The sequence below is a fragment of the Glandiceps talaboti genome, chromosome 5 (assembly GCF_964340395.1).
Source record: "Glandiceps talaboti chromosome 5, keGlaTala1.1, whole genome shotgun sequence".
Lineage (NCBI taxonomy): Eukaryota > Metazoa > Hemichordata > Enteropneusta > Spengelidae > Glandiceps > Glandiceps talaboti.
In genome coordinates, this window is record NC_135553.1 from 23,328,470 (window position 1) to 23,344,448 (window position 15,979).

Below are 15,979 nucleotides of genomic sequence, written 5' to 3' on the forward strand. Positions count from 1 at the left end.
GCATGGGTAAATGGATATCATTTTAAACTCTTGTATAACTATATGTATACATGTATATGTGTCTATACCGGCCTGTATACTATTGAAATAATATACTATGTTTTTACTAATATAAAAAAACATAGTATGCTATTTCAGAGACTGTGCGTCCTATATTGATGTGATGAACTTGCTGTGGGAGGTTAGCTACTTGATTCCGCATTCACACGGATGGAGTTTGTTGAATTTAATTTTCTATTTCTTTTTGAACTCATCAGACACAATTCAATCAAGTGTTAAGAAGAATGAAGTTAAGTCCGTGGTTTACAATCCAACTTATAAAGACATTGAACTTGAGACTTAAACATTGAAGACAAACATTGACTACAGAAAACACCCTGGATCGTAAAAAAAAGTAAGAAAAGCTTAGCAAGGTGTGTTAATAATGGACCCATATAAATGCGAAAAGGGACAGCATTGGACGTTCAAATCTCCTGAGATGGCAGAGAAATCAACTGAGAAAATACTTTATATGTTTCAACGATACCTTGAAAAAAATGACTTTGTTGGTCAGTGATGAGTCACTGATGACGTGGTCAAGAAGTACCCCTATATGGGATATACTAGGAGCAGAAGACATACCAATTGGAAAGAAAGATGGGAAAAATGGAAGAGTACAGTGGGAAAAGATGAAAGAAATTATGGCATCTAAAGGAAAAGGGAACTGAGGTGCAGAAAAAGCTGAATCTGAAAATATTTATTTTAAATGTAAACAATTTGATTTGGCAAAACTTGATAACGAATATTTGATGAAAGAAAATGGAAAAAAAGATACTGAAATATAATGATTGCTAAATCTGTGTTTTAGTCTAATACAATGTGTTAGTGTTGTTATGCAAACAGAACCGTATCTAGTGCTCCTTCCATATGTTCTCAAAATATGTATAATTGCGAATTACTAGGATGTAATAAAAACTGACTAAAAACACCCAAACAAAATTGTAAAGTCTTTAGACGAACGCGTACATACTTGTGTGAGTGTGTTGATATAGATAGACACAGGAGACAGTGTTTACTATTTGAATGCTTTCTACGGAATGATACTTTATTCACATAGGTACAGATGGATATAAGGATCAGTTACACTTTGATGAGGAGGTGGTATGTGGATGTTAAAGTCATTAGAACCACTTGGTAGTTCAAATGTTTATTTGTGGATACTACACCCCTCCATCACTTAGATTTAATTTTCTGAGTCTTGAGGTGTCGGAGTTTGTAATGAAATGATAGGTCCTTTCGAATTATCGCGGTAAAAGTTCTTTAAACTTCTTCATTACTAAAATAGTGTTCGTTTCTTGAGTATGGATTGTAAATATTTTTAAACATACCTTTCCACGGAGCTACTGTTAATATTATTTTGGTGGGGGCGTCACCATTTTCCATGCAAGTGTATGGGGAGGGGGGGGGGTCATCATTTTATTTAGTGCAACGACATTGTTGATCACAGATTTATGACAGAGGAAGGGACGGGTCAGTAAACTTTTTTCACGCACTGAACTTCTGAAAAACACCACCTCTCTGTAATTTGTGTCAAGTGCCTTAAATGTTAGATATTATTGATAATAGGCTCAAAATCATGCAAAGCTGTTCAAAGGTACCCACCAGCTAAGTTACACGGCCAAGCTGTAGGCTCTATTATTCTCGGCTGAAACTGCATCACGTGACACGGATCATTTCTCCTTTACATTTCTTTCGCCTCTCGATCTATTGTACAAACATTTTTGCATTGTTCGGCACTGTGTTCGCTGGTATAGTCAACATGGCTGATCTGAAGCTTACATATTCCAATCTTGCATTAGTTTTCCTCTGTATTAATTTACAGCAGTCTACAGGTAAGTCTGACTCAGTAGAACGGTGTATGAAGTTCATGTTGTGAAAATCGCGTTACTCAATAGTCTTCTGATTTCATCTATGTAATTGTTGACTCAATGCTAAAAAAAATTCTTGCTAATTTTTTGTTTTCAAATTCGAGGGAAAATTTGCAATTATTTATTTTTCCTGTGTCCCAGTCGACATGCGTGACGTGTAATATGGTCGATTAAATTACATATTACCTATACATTTAACAGTGAAAGTTTTGAGAAATCTACGAACTTTCGAGAATGTGAAAATCTCGGAATTTTTCCATAGATTTGAAAACATAAAGTATATGAAACTTTACGTTGTTATTATAGTTGACAGACAACTGTGTCTTTTCCTTAAAACTTGAAATTTAACTCGAGAGCAAAATTGTCTTGTTCAAGGTCAAAACTATACAGTCGTGTTCAAAGCTGTGGCAATCCCTATAAAAAAGTGATCTATAATGCCATACACTAGTATATACTTCAAACGTTATCGATGACGTCACATTAACGACATGTTATCATCGCATATACCCTGTATCATGTATGCATTTCTTGCCAAAATTCGAGAGTATTGCAAACTTTAGACAGGATGGTACAATTGTACAAACAGATCAACTTGATTGGTTTCACAGCACACATCTAAAAAGAGTCACATGTATTGGGAAATGAGCAAAATTTACGGTTGAGATGGGCTGAGGAGGAAATGGAGCCGTCACGAAAAACATCAGTGTGCGAAATAAAAGGGCGGGGGCTTGAACTTTATAATGGTCTGAAAGAGAGGACAGGTAGTATTTTGTTCATGATTTTAACAAAACCAACCTCGTGAGCAGTCGTCTAGTTTGAACGTTTATTTGCAGCAACAATGATATTCGGTTCTGAAAACCTATATTTAATAATGAGGCACGTGATAGCCATGACGATGTTTATTTGTTTTTGTCTTTAGTAAATATGTTTATATATATAATCAATAAAATGACTAGTTAAGTTGAACTGACGGATGCAAGGTTCTGAAGTTATTCTTTGTTGCAATCCCCAAATATGCATGTACAACGACGTTTCAACTTGGAAGGTGGGATAAGGTGGGATGGGGTGGTGGTACTCCTATAGAAAAGTAAACGGATATTTGCCGCCCAAATGGTCATTTTTTTCATGAAAAAATCCCTAAACACGAGTTGACTTTTCAGCTGGAAATACCCTTATCATGGGGTCGATAACATGCATGCGTCTTCATTCTTTAGAAACACCTTCACAACATCAGAAGAATAAAGGTAATTGATCGGATGACTGTGACTGGAAATACGTCACAATGGACCTTCTTTTGGATTGTATACGTGTCATGAATTTATAATTAGAGTGTTTGAATTTTATGATAAAGAAATTTGAGATTTCATTGTCGAAATCATAGTAAACGCCTATATTCACCAAGACCTGTCTGCTTAGTAGTACTGTATGGAAGGCTAAAAAAATCTACCAAAAAGACAATCCCAAATATGCATGAAAAGAGACGTTTCAATGGCCGGGAGTTACTCCCATAGAAAGGTAAACGAGTATAATTGTGCCGTCCAAACGGATCATTCTTCCACTAAAAAATCCCTTCACAGCATCAGAATAAATGTAATTGAGCGGATGATTGTGATTGGAAATAGCCATAGCTATCAATGGGCCTGTTTTTGGATTATACATGGGTAGATATACTTCACATTGTCAACATTTGCATGCCAAAGTATCTTCTAATCTTGCAGCTCTTCGTCATGTTGCTAAATACTTAGATATATCTACTAACTCGCTTTTCTACTTTTAAATTAGTTATATTAAGCCCCTTTTTTGACACTTGTTGCAACATATTGTCTCATGCAAGTAAAAGTGATATTGACAAATTATATAAACTTCAGAAGCGCGCAATTCGGCTAATTTTAAATATCTCTACCATGGAAATGCAATCCAATTTGATTCCCAGTATTGACCTTTTTAAACGACTTCATATTTTACCACTCGAAAAGAGATTTCTATTTAACAAGCTTAAGTTAAGTATGTTCTGATTTTTAAATGTCTACATAATCTGGCTCCAATGTACCTCTCTGACCTCCTTCATAAAAGAAGTTCAAGTAATCAAATGAGTACCATTTCCTGCACCAACAATCTTTTGTATTTGCCACTTCCAAATTATCGTCTGTTTACTCAGTCATTTAGTTTTGAAAGCTCCAAACTTTGGAACATTTTACCTTCTCACCTTATCAGTATTACGAACTTAACTTGTTTCAAAAAATCTATACTTATGCTTATGTGAATCTCTTTAACTTTTTACATTGTCTGTGATTATGCAATTTTATCTCTTTTACTCTTGTTTTTATCACCTTACTTTTCATTGTTTTTCAATTTTTATGTGCGTTATCTTGTTTTGTTTTGTTGTTGTATTGGGTACATTTGCTTTAGGGCCCCTGGGAATATTAGGCTGGACCTAACAGGGTCACCCTTTTTCTTATGAAATAAAAGTCATTATTATTATATTATAGATGTTTTAAACTAGAGCCGCACGCATATTTAGAGGGCACCTAATCCTTTCTTTTCATTTTAAATTTTTTGATTCGTGATTTTGCCAATTTGAGCGGCAAGTTGGAGGTTCCAGTACGATGACACTATCGGAATTTCAAGATGCACAGAACATGTCGTAGATTTGATTTCTTAGCCTTCTACAGAGTAGTAGCCGGTAGTTCTTGGTCAATGTGGCTGTTTACTAGAAGTATGATTTCGACACTGACAAGAAGCATATGGTTAAAGCTGTTAGAGATACGCTCACATAGAATTCCTCTTCGAGTATAATAAGTGTTCTACAGTGTTGATGGTTTAAGGCAGTAAACAAATAGTAAATTCCAACAATTGCTGTTTTCATACGTTTCGATTATGTCTAGTTTAAACAAGGATGGAAAACAAATATTATACTTTTATGGAATATATTTCTAGAGTAGACGTTTATTTTTACAAGTAACACTGGGAAAATAATTCTTGAATCAGACTATACGTACTGATGTGTAAGGTTTTTAAAACAGTTTGAAAGTTTATTCGAACCCTGAAAATATGTATTCTGAAATTTGCGGTTTTTTTCTCTGCGTTTTCTCCCGCTACAAATTTAAGGATCAAAAGATCAAAAGTTTCCCCAGATTTCACTACTTGTAGTCTTTACAAACAAGTTATTAGGGATTTGAAAATGGCCAATGAATTTGTTTTTGTGTAATCAGTGTTTTCGTTACGTACAGGTTGTCATGTATGGCTTTAAAAGTAAACATATTTGAAAAGTTGCTTTTTGTATGCAGCTAAAATAGTGTACCAAAAAGATGGTGTAATTTACCATGATAATGAGACACATAGTCTGAGATTGGCATGTGAAGAGACATTTTAAAATATAAAACAAAACTTTTCAATTATGCTACAACACTTTTGGTGGTATTTTGTAAAGAATGTTTTCAAGTTCATTGCCATTTTGAAATTAACACCACCTTGGCATTGGGGTTATGTCTTCGACAAAGTAGAAAACTTGTTGATCTGCTGTTTGAACTTGTTGTTGTGTAGTTTAGCAATATTACGCAAGGAAGTTCTTATGAGAAATCTTCTTCTTATTGTCCTGTTGTCGAACATAGTTTGTTATCTCAACGTCTACAACTGTGTGAGATACATTCATTGAATAGTGTCTTATGTTTTGTTAAAGGATTGGTCGTCGACTTTGAAGTTCACCTTGACAAAATACCATGGCAAGAAGCTAAGATAGACTGTGAAAATAGGGGTGGTAGTTTGGCAACAATCAGAGATGATGTATCTCAACAGAAACTATCAATTTTGATACAGAAAGTCATACGAGGTAAAAACTGTTATGTATGTATGTATGTATGTATGTATGTATGTATGTATGTATGTATGTATGTATGTATGTATGTATGTATGTATGTGTGTATGTGTGTATGTGTGTATGTGTGTATGCGTGTATGCGTGTATGCGTGTATGCGTGCGTGTGCGTGTATGCGTGTATGCATGCATGCATGCATGTATGTATGTATGCATGTATGTATGCATGTATGTATGTATGTATGTATGTATGTATGTATGTATGTATGTATGTATGTATGTATTTATGTATGTATGTATGTATGTATGTATGTATGTATGTATGTATGTATGTATGTATGTATGTAGGCTTGCGTGTTTCGTTTCGAGTACATACTTTTATAGTTGTCCTGACATTGTGACTGAAAAGAGAAGACAACGGCAACAAGATCATTTGAATAAGTCTACCAATTAATCTTTACCACAGAATCAGAGTGTACGCAATGGATTGGCTGGCATAGCACCGACTACCCGAGTGGGGGTTGTGACTGTGAATTAATTAGTGGATTCCTTCAGAGATACGATGGTATGTGTGCGCACCCAACCCGTGTTGAAGCGAGGACTACCATAGATAAAGTGCCAGCCCAGGATACAGAACAAGTAATTATGCTAAACACAGAACATGGTTTCAGGTGTGGAAATGCAGACCAGGGGTCAGGACCAAGATGCCTCGACTATGAAGCAAGATATTGCTGTCCAGGTATGTAAGATAGGTCCAGACTAATCATACAAGTAGGCTTACTCGATGAGTAAATACATTCTGTATAGAAAAGCAATATGCAAAGAGCAAATTGTTATAATGCGTGCTTTTATAAATCGTCGTAAACACGGGCCTCTTGACGGCACCGTCCAAAAACATGCTACGTATTTCTTTGCGTCACTGTTGAACAAAAATACATGTATCTCGCGATCGTATTAAAGCTAGAGCACACACCTAGCTTTTGAGAATGACATTAGTGGTATGGTGATCAATATCATTATAAAGGGGAAAAAATAGCACATAACTGACGCCCCTTTAGTACAGTATTGTCTATATGATTGTACTATGCAAATTAATAACGATTTGCATATTTCTATTATATGTATCTTCGGTCAAGTAAGTACTCAATATAACACACAAATCAGCACGTGTTATTTACATTTATTGAAAGAAGCCATGGGACTTCAAGTCACATGGAATGGCAATTATATTTCTGTCTCTTGTCGTTGTTGTCTTTGTTATTTCAAATCTTCAGAGTACACCTTTTGGATCGGAGTTGTTCAAACTACAGGTACCTTTAAGTATGAAGACGGTTCATCGATTAGTTACGCTAACTGGAAGACAGACGCCCCCAACGATGTAGTGGGTAGTGACTGTGTACGGTTGAAGTAAGTTTTAGCAAAGACGTCGCATTCACAATTCAGCTCTTCATGACAGGTTTAGCACTTTTATTTATACTCGAACTAAAGATAAAGTTTTGCAGTAAACCCTTATACATATGTAATGCAGAAATTCATCTCCATTGGTGTATACATTTTTTACTTGGATTACTATACATTGTATGTGTGGGGATTTTTTTGACATTTTGTATCAACACAATGAATGTTAATGATAATTGATATCTCGATCATTGTCAATTTATTCATAGTGATAATTATGAATGGGAAAATGTGAACTGCAACACGTCTGCCTCATACATTTGTGAGTTTATTGGTAAGTGAATGGACTACAATACGTGTATTTTAATATTGTACTGTAGGACATATATTGTATTTTCAAGCTGACAATGAGACAATCTTAGTGACAGCCTTAGGTTTGCATTATAGTGGCAAATAGTAGAAATCTCTACAATGTTATAATATATATACCCAGAAACAAGAAATGTCTGATCACGTGACAGCGACCTCTTCGAAACTTGGCATAATGCCTGGATGTTTTCATAATTTCCATGTCAACACATTAATATATTGAAAATGTCATAGACCAGTTTAAAATTCGTCGTGGTGATTCGCTGATATTCTTCGCCAAGTTCAACCACATGTATATTTTTATCAGAGGCCATGAGCACATCCATCTGTGAATACCACATACACCAATGGCACAATGTGTTTGTCCAGGGATATCATTGTTCAGTGGTTCTATCGTTGTGTTTTGTTGCTCTTTATTCTGTTCAGATATTTGTCTTGCTGAAAACCACATGGAAATCAATGACAGATTCCGCAGTATTGCCTTCAATACAAGCTACTTTGATAACAGTACTGGGGATGTCGAACAGCGATGTGACGCTAACATAACACAGGGGTGGTACAGATTTACACATGCAGTCGGTGGTGAGATGCCAACTGAGTGTGTTGGTATGGACACTTGTGGTACGACTTATCCGGTTTGGATAGACGGTACTATGCCTACAGACCAGAACATAACTGTTCAGAAAGGTTGTATAAACACTGGTAAGGAACACCGTTTGATTTATACATCAAAAATTGCAGCATTAACAAAATACTATCAGCTTGAATTAAGAACATGTGGTTTGTGATTTGTAGGTTAAGTAAGGTAAATGAAAATACTCAAGAACAGCATAGCTGACGTATGAAGGAGTCTCGCTATCAATTATTTAACGAACGACAGGTCCTTCAAAACTTGCACAGCTATAATCAAAGACTTTCAAAATAAAAAAATATGACGACGATTTGGGATTTATAATTTTTGTTCGGCAATAAATCAAAGCAGGTTATTTTATCAACAATTAATGAGAAATAGCAGAGCTATAAATTTTGTCACCTTTCCAATTAAAGCAGTTTTACATTGAAAAAAAATTGGGGTACCCATGTAAATATGTTAGCTACTGTTGTCGAAATTTGTTTCCGACTACTGTAAAACCAGTAATATTAGTGAACTTTTAGTCGTTGCTATGGAAACGATGGTTACCATGGTAACCTTCTGAAAACAAACTTTTAGCAGCTGATCATAGGTTACACTAACAATTTACAGGTACAGATTTACTTAGTCATTATCAACCCAAATGCCATGTGATTCATTACATATATGTCTAAAATTCATTTATCAAATGGTGTGTTATTTACTTCAAAAGGCCAGGATTGCTGTGATCAAACTGTTGATATTGCTGTTAAAAATTGTGGTGATTTCCTCATTTATAATCTGAAGCCTCTTCCTGACTGTGCTATGGGATATTGTGCAGGTAATTATCTGTTATTTCTTGTGTTTCATATCTTTTTATTACAAAATATCTTTCACAAATTTGTGATTGTCGTAGTCATTTGTATAGCTATCAGTTGGTTATTATGATATCACATTAATTAGAACCATCACCACCACCACCACCACCACCACCACTACCACCATCATCATCATTATTATTATAACAACAACAACAACAACAACAACAACAACAACAACCACCACCACCACCACCACCACCACCACCACCTTCACCAACAACAAACATCAATCCATCACCCAAATCACCTCCATCACCCAAATCACAAATCACCCAAATCACATTAATTAGAACCATCACCACCACCACCACCACCACCACCACCACCACCATCATCATCATTATTATTATTATAACAACAACAACAACAACCACCATCACCACCACCACCACCTTCACCAACAACAAACATCAATCCATCACCCAAATCACCTCCAGAGAGAGAGAGAGAGAGAGAGAGAGAGAGAGAGAGAGAGAGAGAGAGAGAGAGAGAGAGAGAGAGAGAGAGAGAGAGAGAGAGAGAGAGAGAGAGAGAGAGAGAGAGAGAGAGAGAGAGAGAGATGTCTTTACTAAACTAACTGTGACTATTATTTTTTAAGGTGACAAAGAACCTTGTCCACCCGGTGAACGTTCTCCCAATATTGATATCCAACCAGGATGTACAGGTCAGTTGTTACTATGCACAGACACAAACACACACACACACACACACACACACACACACGCACACACACACACACACACACACAGACCATTCATCCCTAAATTATAACCTTCTTTACGGAAGATAACAATGATATATATTCACCCAGCAACTATAGGATACTGTACGTAGCAAAAGCTAAATGATAGTGCATATTGCATCGTACAGCAATGGTGGATTAGCAAGTGCATGCATAACCATTTGTGTACAAATTAGCATAAATTATACAGTTGTACTACAACGCCATTGGCGGTATTTTTTGTGAATGTATCTTTTGTTGTTGATAGTGATTGGTTTTGTATATAGAGTTCGTTTGTATGTTGAAAGTTTGAAACGTTCAATTTTCTTTTCTCTAATAAGAATGCTAACGTTTTTGTGGGTTTTTTTTTGCATTTAGATATGTATCCTTCAGTGGATTTGGAAGATGTTAAATTAAATGTAGTCGATGTCTTAAAACAAACCACGCTGCTATGCTCAGCAAATGGAAAAATAACGCAAAATGTGGAATATTTTTGTGACTGGTATGCAGATGACGAACCACCAATAACATTTACGCCAAACCAATCGCATAGAAGGAGGAGAAATTATTTGCAAAGTTTCATTGATAAACACACAAAGACTGATGCTGATGAACCTTTTTTGAAAATTGGTCAGACGGCAAGTATATACATACAACTCTTTTCTTATGTTGCATCTCTGCATGATTATTTCAGTGTAGGAATCAGCTTGGCAACTATTAAGCCTAGCGTGAAGCGTGAAACTCCGAGTCACGATAAAAGTCAATATACCTTGGATTAAGTCTATAACACTATGCTACTATAATTATAATACTGCATTGAGCACTGTTCTGTCCAGCGAGAATATATATATATATATATATATATATATATATATATATATATATATATATATATATATATATATATATATATATATATATATATATATATATATATATGAGATACTGTCTTACTGTAATTATATTGTTATTTTGAATGACAGGTTAAATGTGTTTTCTATGCCAAATATTCGGGATCCAACGTCACCAGTCCACCCTTGCATAGTGAAGAACTGTTCATAGGACTGAATGTAGGTATAAATGTAATAAGAGATTTCAGTTTCAATTGTGGTAACGGTGTTCTACTAACTAGGGTGTGATTTCCATGTTGTTCGAAATATCAAGTACGCACAGAAATGAAGACTTACCATTTAATACACGTTGAATTTTAAATGAATAAATATTCCAATACGATTCAAAAAGAGCGAACACAAGAAACTTCTTCACTGATTGAAACTATCATAAAGCTTATTACAGCTAAAATGATGTAGGCTGGTGTTTCATTCATGTGACATGACATTTAATACACACCCTCAGACACATAGGAGCCGTGTACAGTGGGTGTAGACGTAATCAAGTTGAAATTTTGATTATCAGTTAGAATCAAGCAAGCGAAGCCATTACAGCTAAATGATGCAGGCTTGGTGTTTCACTCATGTGACTGACGACATCCTCAGACAACTTCTAATGCAAAAGAAACAATTGCATAGGTGCCGTACACAGTGGGGATGTAGAAATAGGCAAGTTGAAATGTTGATTATCAGTTAGAAATAAACAATTAAAGGCATTGAAATCATCCAGTCCATGAGTGTTTTACTGCATGTAATAGAGTAGCACTGCTTATCAGTGTTGAATGTGATTGGGCAAAGGATCCTGTGTTTATAGTGTCTCTGTTATTGGAAGTCTAGAGTTGAAAAATGTATAGCTCTGTGTCAAAAACGCACTCTCCTAATGAATGAAACACCAAGCCTACATATTTAGCTATAAAATCATCAAGTCCAAGTGCAATGTTTTATTAGAAGCCTGTGAAAGAATAGCATTGCTTATATCAGTGTTCAGTGTGACTGGGCAAAGGATCTTGCTGTGTTTATTGTGTCTCTGTTATTGCTAGTCCAGAGTTGAAATCTCTCTCTCTCTCTCTCTCTCTCTCTCTCTCCTCTCTCTCTCTCTCTCTCTCTCTCTCTCTCTCTCTCTCTCTCTCTCTCTCTCTCTCTCTCTCTCTCTCTCTCTCTCTCTCTCTCTCTCTCTCTCTCTCTCTCTCTCTCTCTCTCTTGACTTGTTTTAAATGATTCAGAAACATTATAATACTAAGGTCACCGAGATGATACAGTCCTTTATAGAACTTACGATGTTGTTCTTGCAAAATCACTATGTTTGTATTTTTAATCACTTCATGTCTTCTACATGATCATTTCCACCACTAACAAATTAACGGACATGGTTGGACATTTATATATACACAGGTTAACCCGAAAGTGGTGATTGCTTCTGAAGATGGTGCTGCTGGAGAGATAACGGTCACATCTACGGTGCCGATGAAGTGTGACTTCGAATCACCGCTGAAAAGAGTAAGTTGAAATAAAGTCGAGGCATACTTTATCTTATCTGCAATATTTCATTATGCTTATTAAGGACCCAGAAAAGTCCTTTCCACCAACTACACATCTCTAGAATTCTAAAAGTCTAAAAAAAAAAGGTATCTATAAATGTGCTAAATCTGGCTTAGAAGAGATCTTCTGTACACTACAATTGTACGAAACAATCTAAGTGAGCAGCTCCTAATTTCAATAATTCCTTGGGCAAGAGTTTAAGCATAGATAGTGGCGGGGGAACACTCCCATTGTCTATGGTTTTAAGAGACTATAAGCTCGTCACTTTGTTTGTTCCTTACCCTGGGATATAGATTGGCTCTTGTATTAAACTAGATTTGCCAATTTCATAGCTTTATTGATCGGAGTGACCCTATTTTTTATTACTTTGTCATGGCAACTATGGGTCGGTCAGTCGATTTACAAAACAGAGTGAAAAAATTGAAAAATCGTCTTCATGTTTCTCTTCATTGCCTTTTTCTCCTCTCTATCTTCTTTTCATTGGATTCCTGGTAACAAATCCTTTAATTTCCCAGCTTCTATACACGGTTATCATGTTTTCAGCCCATCTACTTGAATAACCTCATTCATCCAAAAAAAAAGTTCTTTAGTGTCGTCATCGCCTCCATGACTGTAGATGACGTTAACCAGTCCAAACACTTGATTATTCTTTCATGTGAGGGCGCTGTTCCGCAAAATATTATGGGCGGGAAATATTTTTATTTTGATGCCGGAGTTGAGAATTTGGGTTGGTCGGGTAATGAGAAACAAAAAAACATGCATTATTGCAGCTCCTATACCAAATATAATTTGTTGTCGAAAAAAAAACATATTTTGAAATGTCTTTTAGTTGCTTTCCTTGGACGGGAGGAGATTCTTCTAAGTACATGTACCATCAGTATTAAAGATGACCCGTCATATTCAGAAGAACAGAAAGTACAGATACACGCCGTCAGAGACTGTCAGGACGATGGCGCACAAGTGGTCCGTGTTGAAATAGCGCCAACTAGTGGCTGTTCCCTTCATTATAACGAATCCTACAAGCAAGTTGTCTACGTGAGTGATGAATAAGCACAATATATGTATATAACTATATATTTCTCTATTCAAATGTCTCTTTTTCGTTTATCCTTCCTCATTGAACAAGACTCGTCAATCTCTCTTTATTTTCTGTAGAATTAATAGAAATAAGTGATACTAACAAAACTAACAATTGGGGCTTTTCAATATTTTCGTAATATATCATAGCAGCTATTTTTACTTATTAATTTTAATCATATTAAAAATGGGGATCGAATGTCTGTGGTTGAGTTATTCAATATAACAAGCCGAAAAATTACCGGTGCGTTTGCTTGCTCGTGGTAAGCCTGAAAAAGACAACGTTCATGCAAAGACAAACAATGTACTAGTAATTATAGTCGGTTATCAAATCATAACACCACGCGAGCTTGGATCCCACGACTCTGTTACTGATAGAACACTACACATTGTAACATTGAGTACTTTGTTACTGTTACATTATAACTTCCACAGACATAATACAAACTGATAAAAGCCATTGGGTAAAGCAACATCAAAGGTATCCGTATTATTGTTGCATCAGTTGTATTCTTGTTTTCTTTGCAGGAATTTTTCATTGACTCACTTCATTCAAGTAACCACACTGGTGTTTTTCACGGGTTCTATACTATGTACTTTTTCACGTACTGTATGACATGACAACTGATGTTGTAGATTTTTACAGTACAGAGTGGGGTTATGACTAATCACGAATATTTGACATGAATGGTTAATTTGAAATAACCATATATATATATATATATATATATATATATATATATATATATATATATATATATATATATATATATATATATATATATATATATATATATATATATATATATATATATATATATATATATATATATATAGTTTTGGTATTATTTCTAAGGTGTCTACCACAGATAAAGACTGTAGGAGATGCCGCGGTACCGGTGATCCACATTATTACACACTGGATACAAGGTATTGTCACATCGTTCATCGTCTAGTTGACAGTTCCTATAATTTTCAAGTTATTAGTAATATACATATGAGTTATTGTGTGTGTATGTATGTATGTATGTATGTATGTATGTATGTATGTATGTATGTATGTATGTATGTATGTATGTAATATGTATGTATGTATGTATGTATGTATGTATGTATGTATGTATGTATGTATGTATGTATGTATGTATGGATGGATGTATGTATGGATGTGTGTATATGTATGTATGTATGTATGTATGTATGTATGTATGTATGTATGTATGTACATGTATGTATGCGTATGTGGATGTGTCTGCCTGCCTGTCCATCTGCCTTCTTGCTTGCATGTCTGTCTGTGCATGCCTATGTACATGCGTACGTGCAGACGTACGTGTTTGTCTGTTTGACTGCATAAGCGTATGTCTCCGTATGTCTGTGTGCCCGTCTGTCTGTCTGTCTGTCTGTCTGTCTGTCTGTCTGTCTGTCTGTCTCTCTCTCTCTCTCTCTCTCGCTCTCGCTCTTATGAAATACAGGACTGAACTTGCAAGTACATGTTTTTAATGTGGCTACGTGTTATAACAGTAACTGACGTTTCCCTTAGAATTCCCTTAGAATGTGTATTTGACATTTGGATATGTATATGATAATATGTAATTATCGCACTTATTAGTTACACGCCAAATATATGGCGTTTGATTTGAACTTTAACTTCTAAACGCCATTTTCGCCAGTTCATCTTCTAACTGTGTATACTTATTCCTATATCTTATAATTCACTATAGTCGTTATGATTGGTATGGAATTGGAGATTTCATTTTCCACAGGAGTACATCCCGCAATTTTCAGGTAAATCGTATTCTATATTTGACACGTACACACTGTATGCATTGTCATGTTTCATAGCATTACGCAAACTTTTATAATGTATGCAAATGTATTCATAATTTGTAACGTAAAATCTCAAAATGTGTTACTATTTATATTAATCCATACTTTCAAATGTGTGTGCATATGTAAAGCAGAGTAACTGAACAACACATTTTTAGAAACGGTGATTGTCGCATCGGTATTTCGTTGTAGATGAAGATGCCGTGATCATCGTCAGCATAAATATAGACAACAACTACCCTCATACCACCAAACATTGAGAACTACCGCGACACAGTAGAATACTCTTTTCCCACGATGCTATCTTCTTGGTACAATCATGCATTATCTCCAAGTAATATTCATTCCTTCTTTCAACCATTTCTCTGCACAACAAGAACGGAGATATTATTTGCTTTCAAAGTTGATGAGTGCAATGACGTATTTCTCCAGTAAATGGTGTGACAATAACCACTTAGTAAAATTATATTAAGAGGGTTTGTCTTACCAGTCTTGATATAAAAGTTAAAGAAACGTGCTTATTACTGTTTATGTTCCTATGTTCTACAGGTTGATATCAGAACCAAGGAATGTTGGTCTGTATCTTGCCATTGTGGAGTTGCTATACGTGAAGATAATGACGTACTATCCATTGATATGTGCCATGCTAAAGCTGATAAACCGTACCCTAGAATACAAAAACTGAGTAGGGAGAAGTTATCTAAAGGTGTGAAAATAACACGTGACAAAGGTGGTAAAACGTTCCATGTACGTACCCTTCACTTACCATGATGCTATTGAAAACAATTCTAAGCTTTTTAACATAAAACATATTACATTGCTGTTTCTATCAAAATAAAAGAAAAAAGAGTTGGGTAAGTTCAATGTAATCAGATAAATAATGCATCTAATCTCATCCCAAATTTATGAGTCGTCGTTTCTGTAGTCCTGAATTATTTGCTATTCAA

General features: G+C 35.4%; 1 protein-coding gene across 1 annotated transcript in view; it reads left to right on the forward strand.

The window, feature by feature from the left end:
* The first annotated feature begins 1,798 nt into the window (after positions 1-1,798).
* The window catches only part of LOC144435512 (von Willebrand factor D and EGF domain-containing protein-like), a 19,353-nt gene continuing 5,172 nt past the window's right edge, over positions 1,799-15,979 (forward strand). Inside the window, exons 1-13 of the mRNA XM_078124103.1 lie at positions 1,799-1,871; positions 5,587-5,736; positions 6,187-6,459; positions 6,995-7,127; positions 7,388-7,452; positions 7,914-8,189; positions 8,831-8,938; positions 9,577-9,642; positions 10,078-10,337; positions 10,683-10,769; positions 11,982-12,086; positions 12,978-13,163; positions 15,582-15,779. Coding sequence (XP_077980229.1) covers positions 1,799-1,871; positions 5,587-5,736; positions 6,187-6,459; positions 6,995-7,127; positions 7,388-7,452; positions 7,914-8,189; positions 8,831-8,938; positions 9,577-9,642; positions 10,078-10,337; positions 10,683-10,769; positions 11,982-12,086; positions 12,978-13,163; positions 15,582-15,779 — 1,980 coding nt within the window. The remainder of the gene's footprint in view (positions 1,872-5,586; positions 5,737-6,186; positions 6,460-6,994; positions 7,128-7,387; positions 7,453-7,913; positions 8,190-8,830; positions 8,939-9,576; positions 9,643-10,077; positions 10,338-10,682; positions 10,770-11,981; positions 12,087-12,977; positions 13,164-15,581; positions 15,780-15,979) is intronic.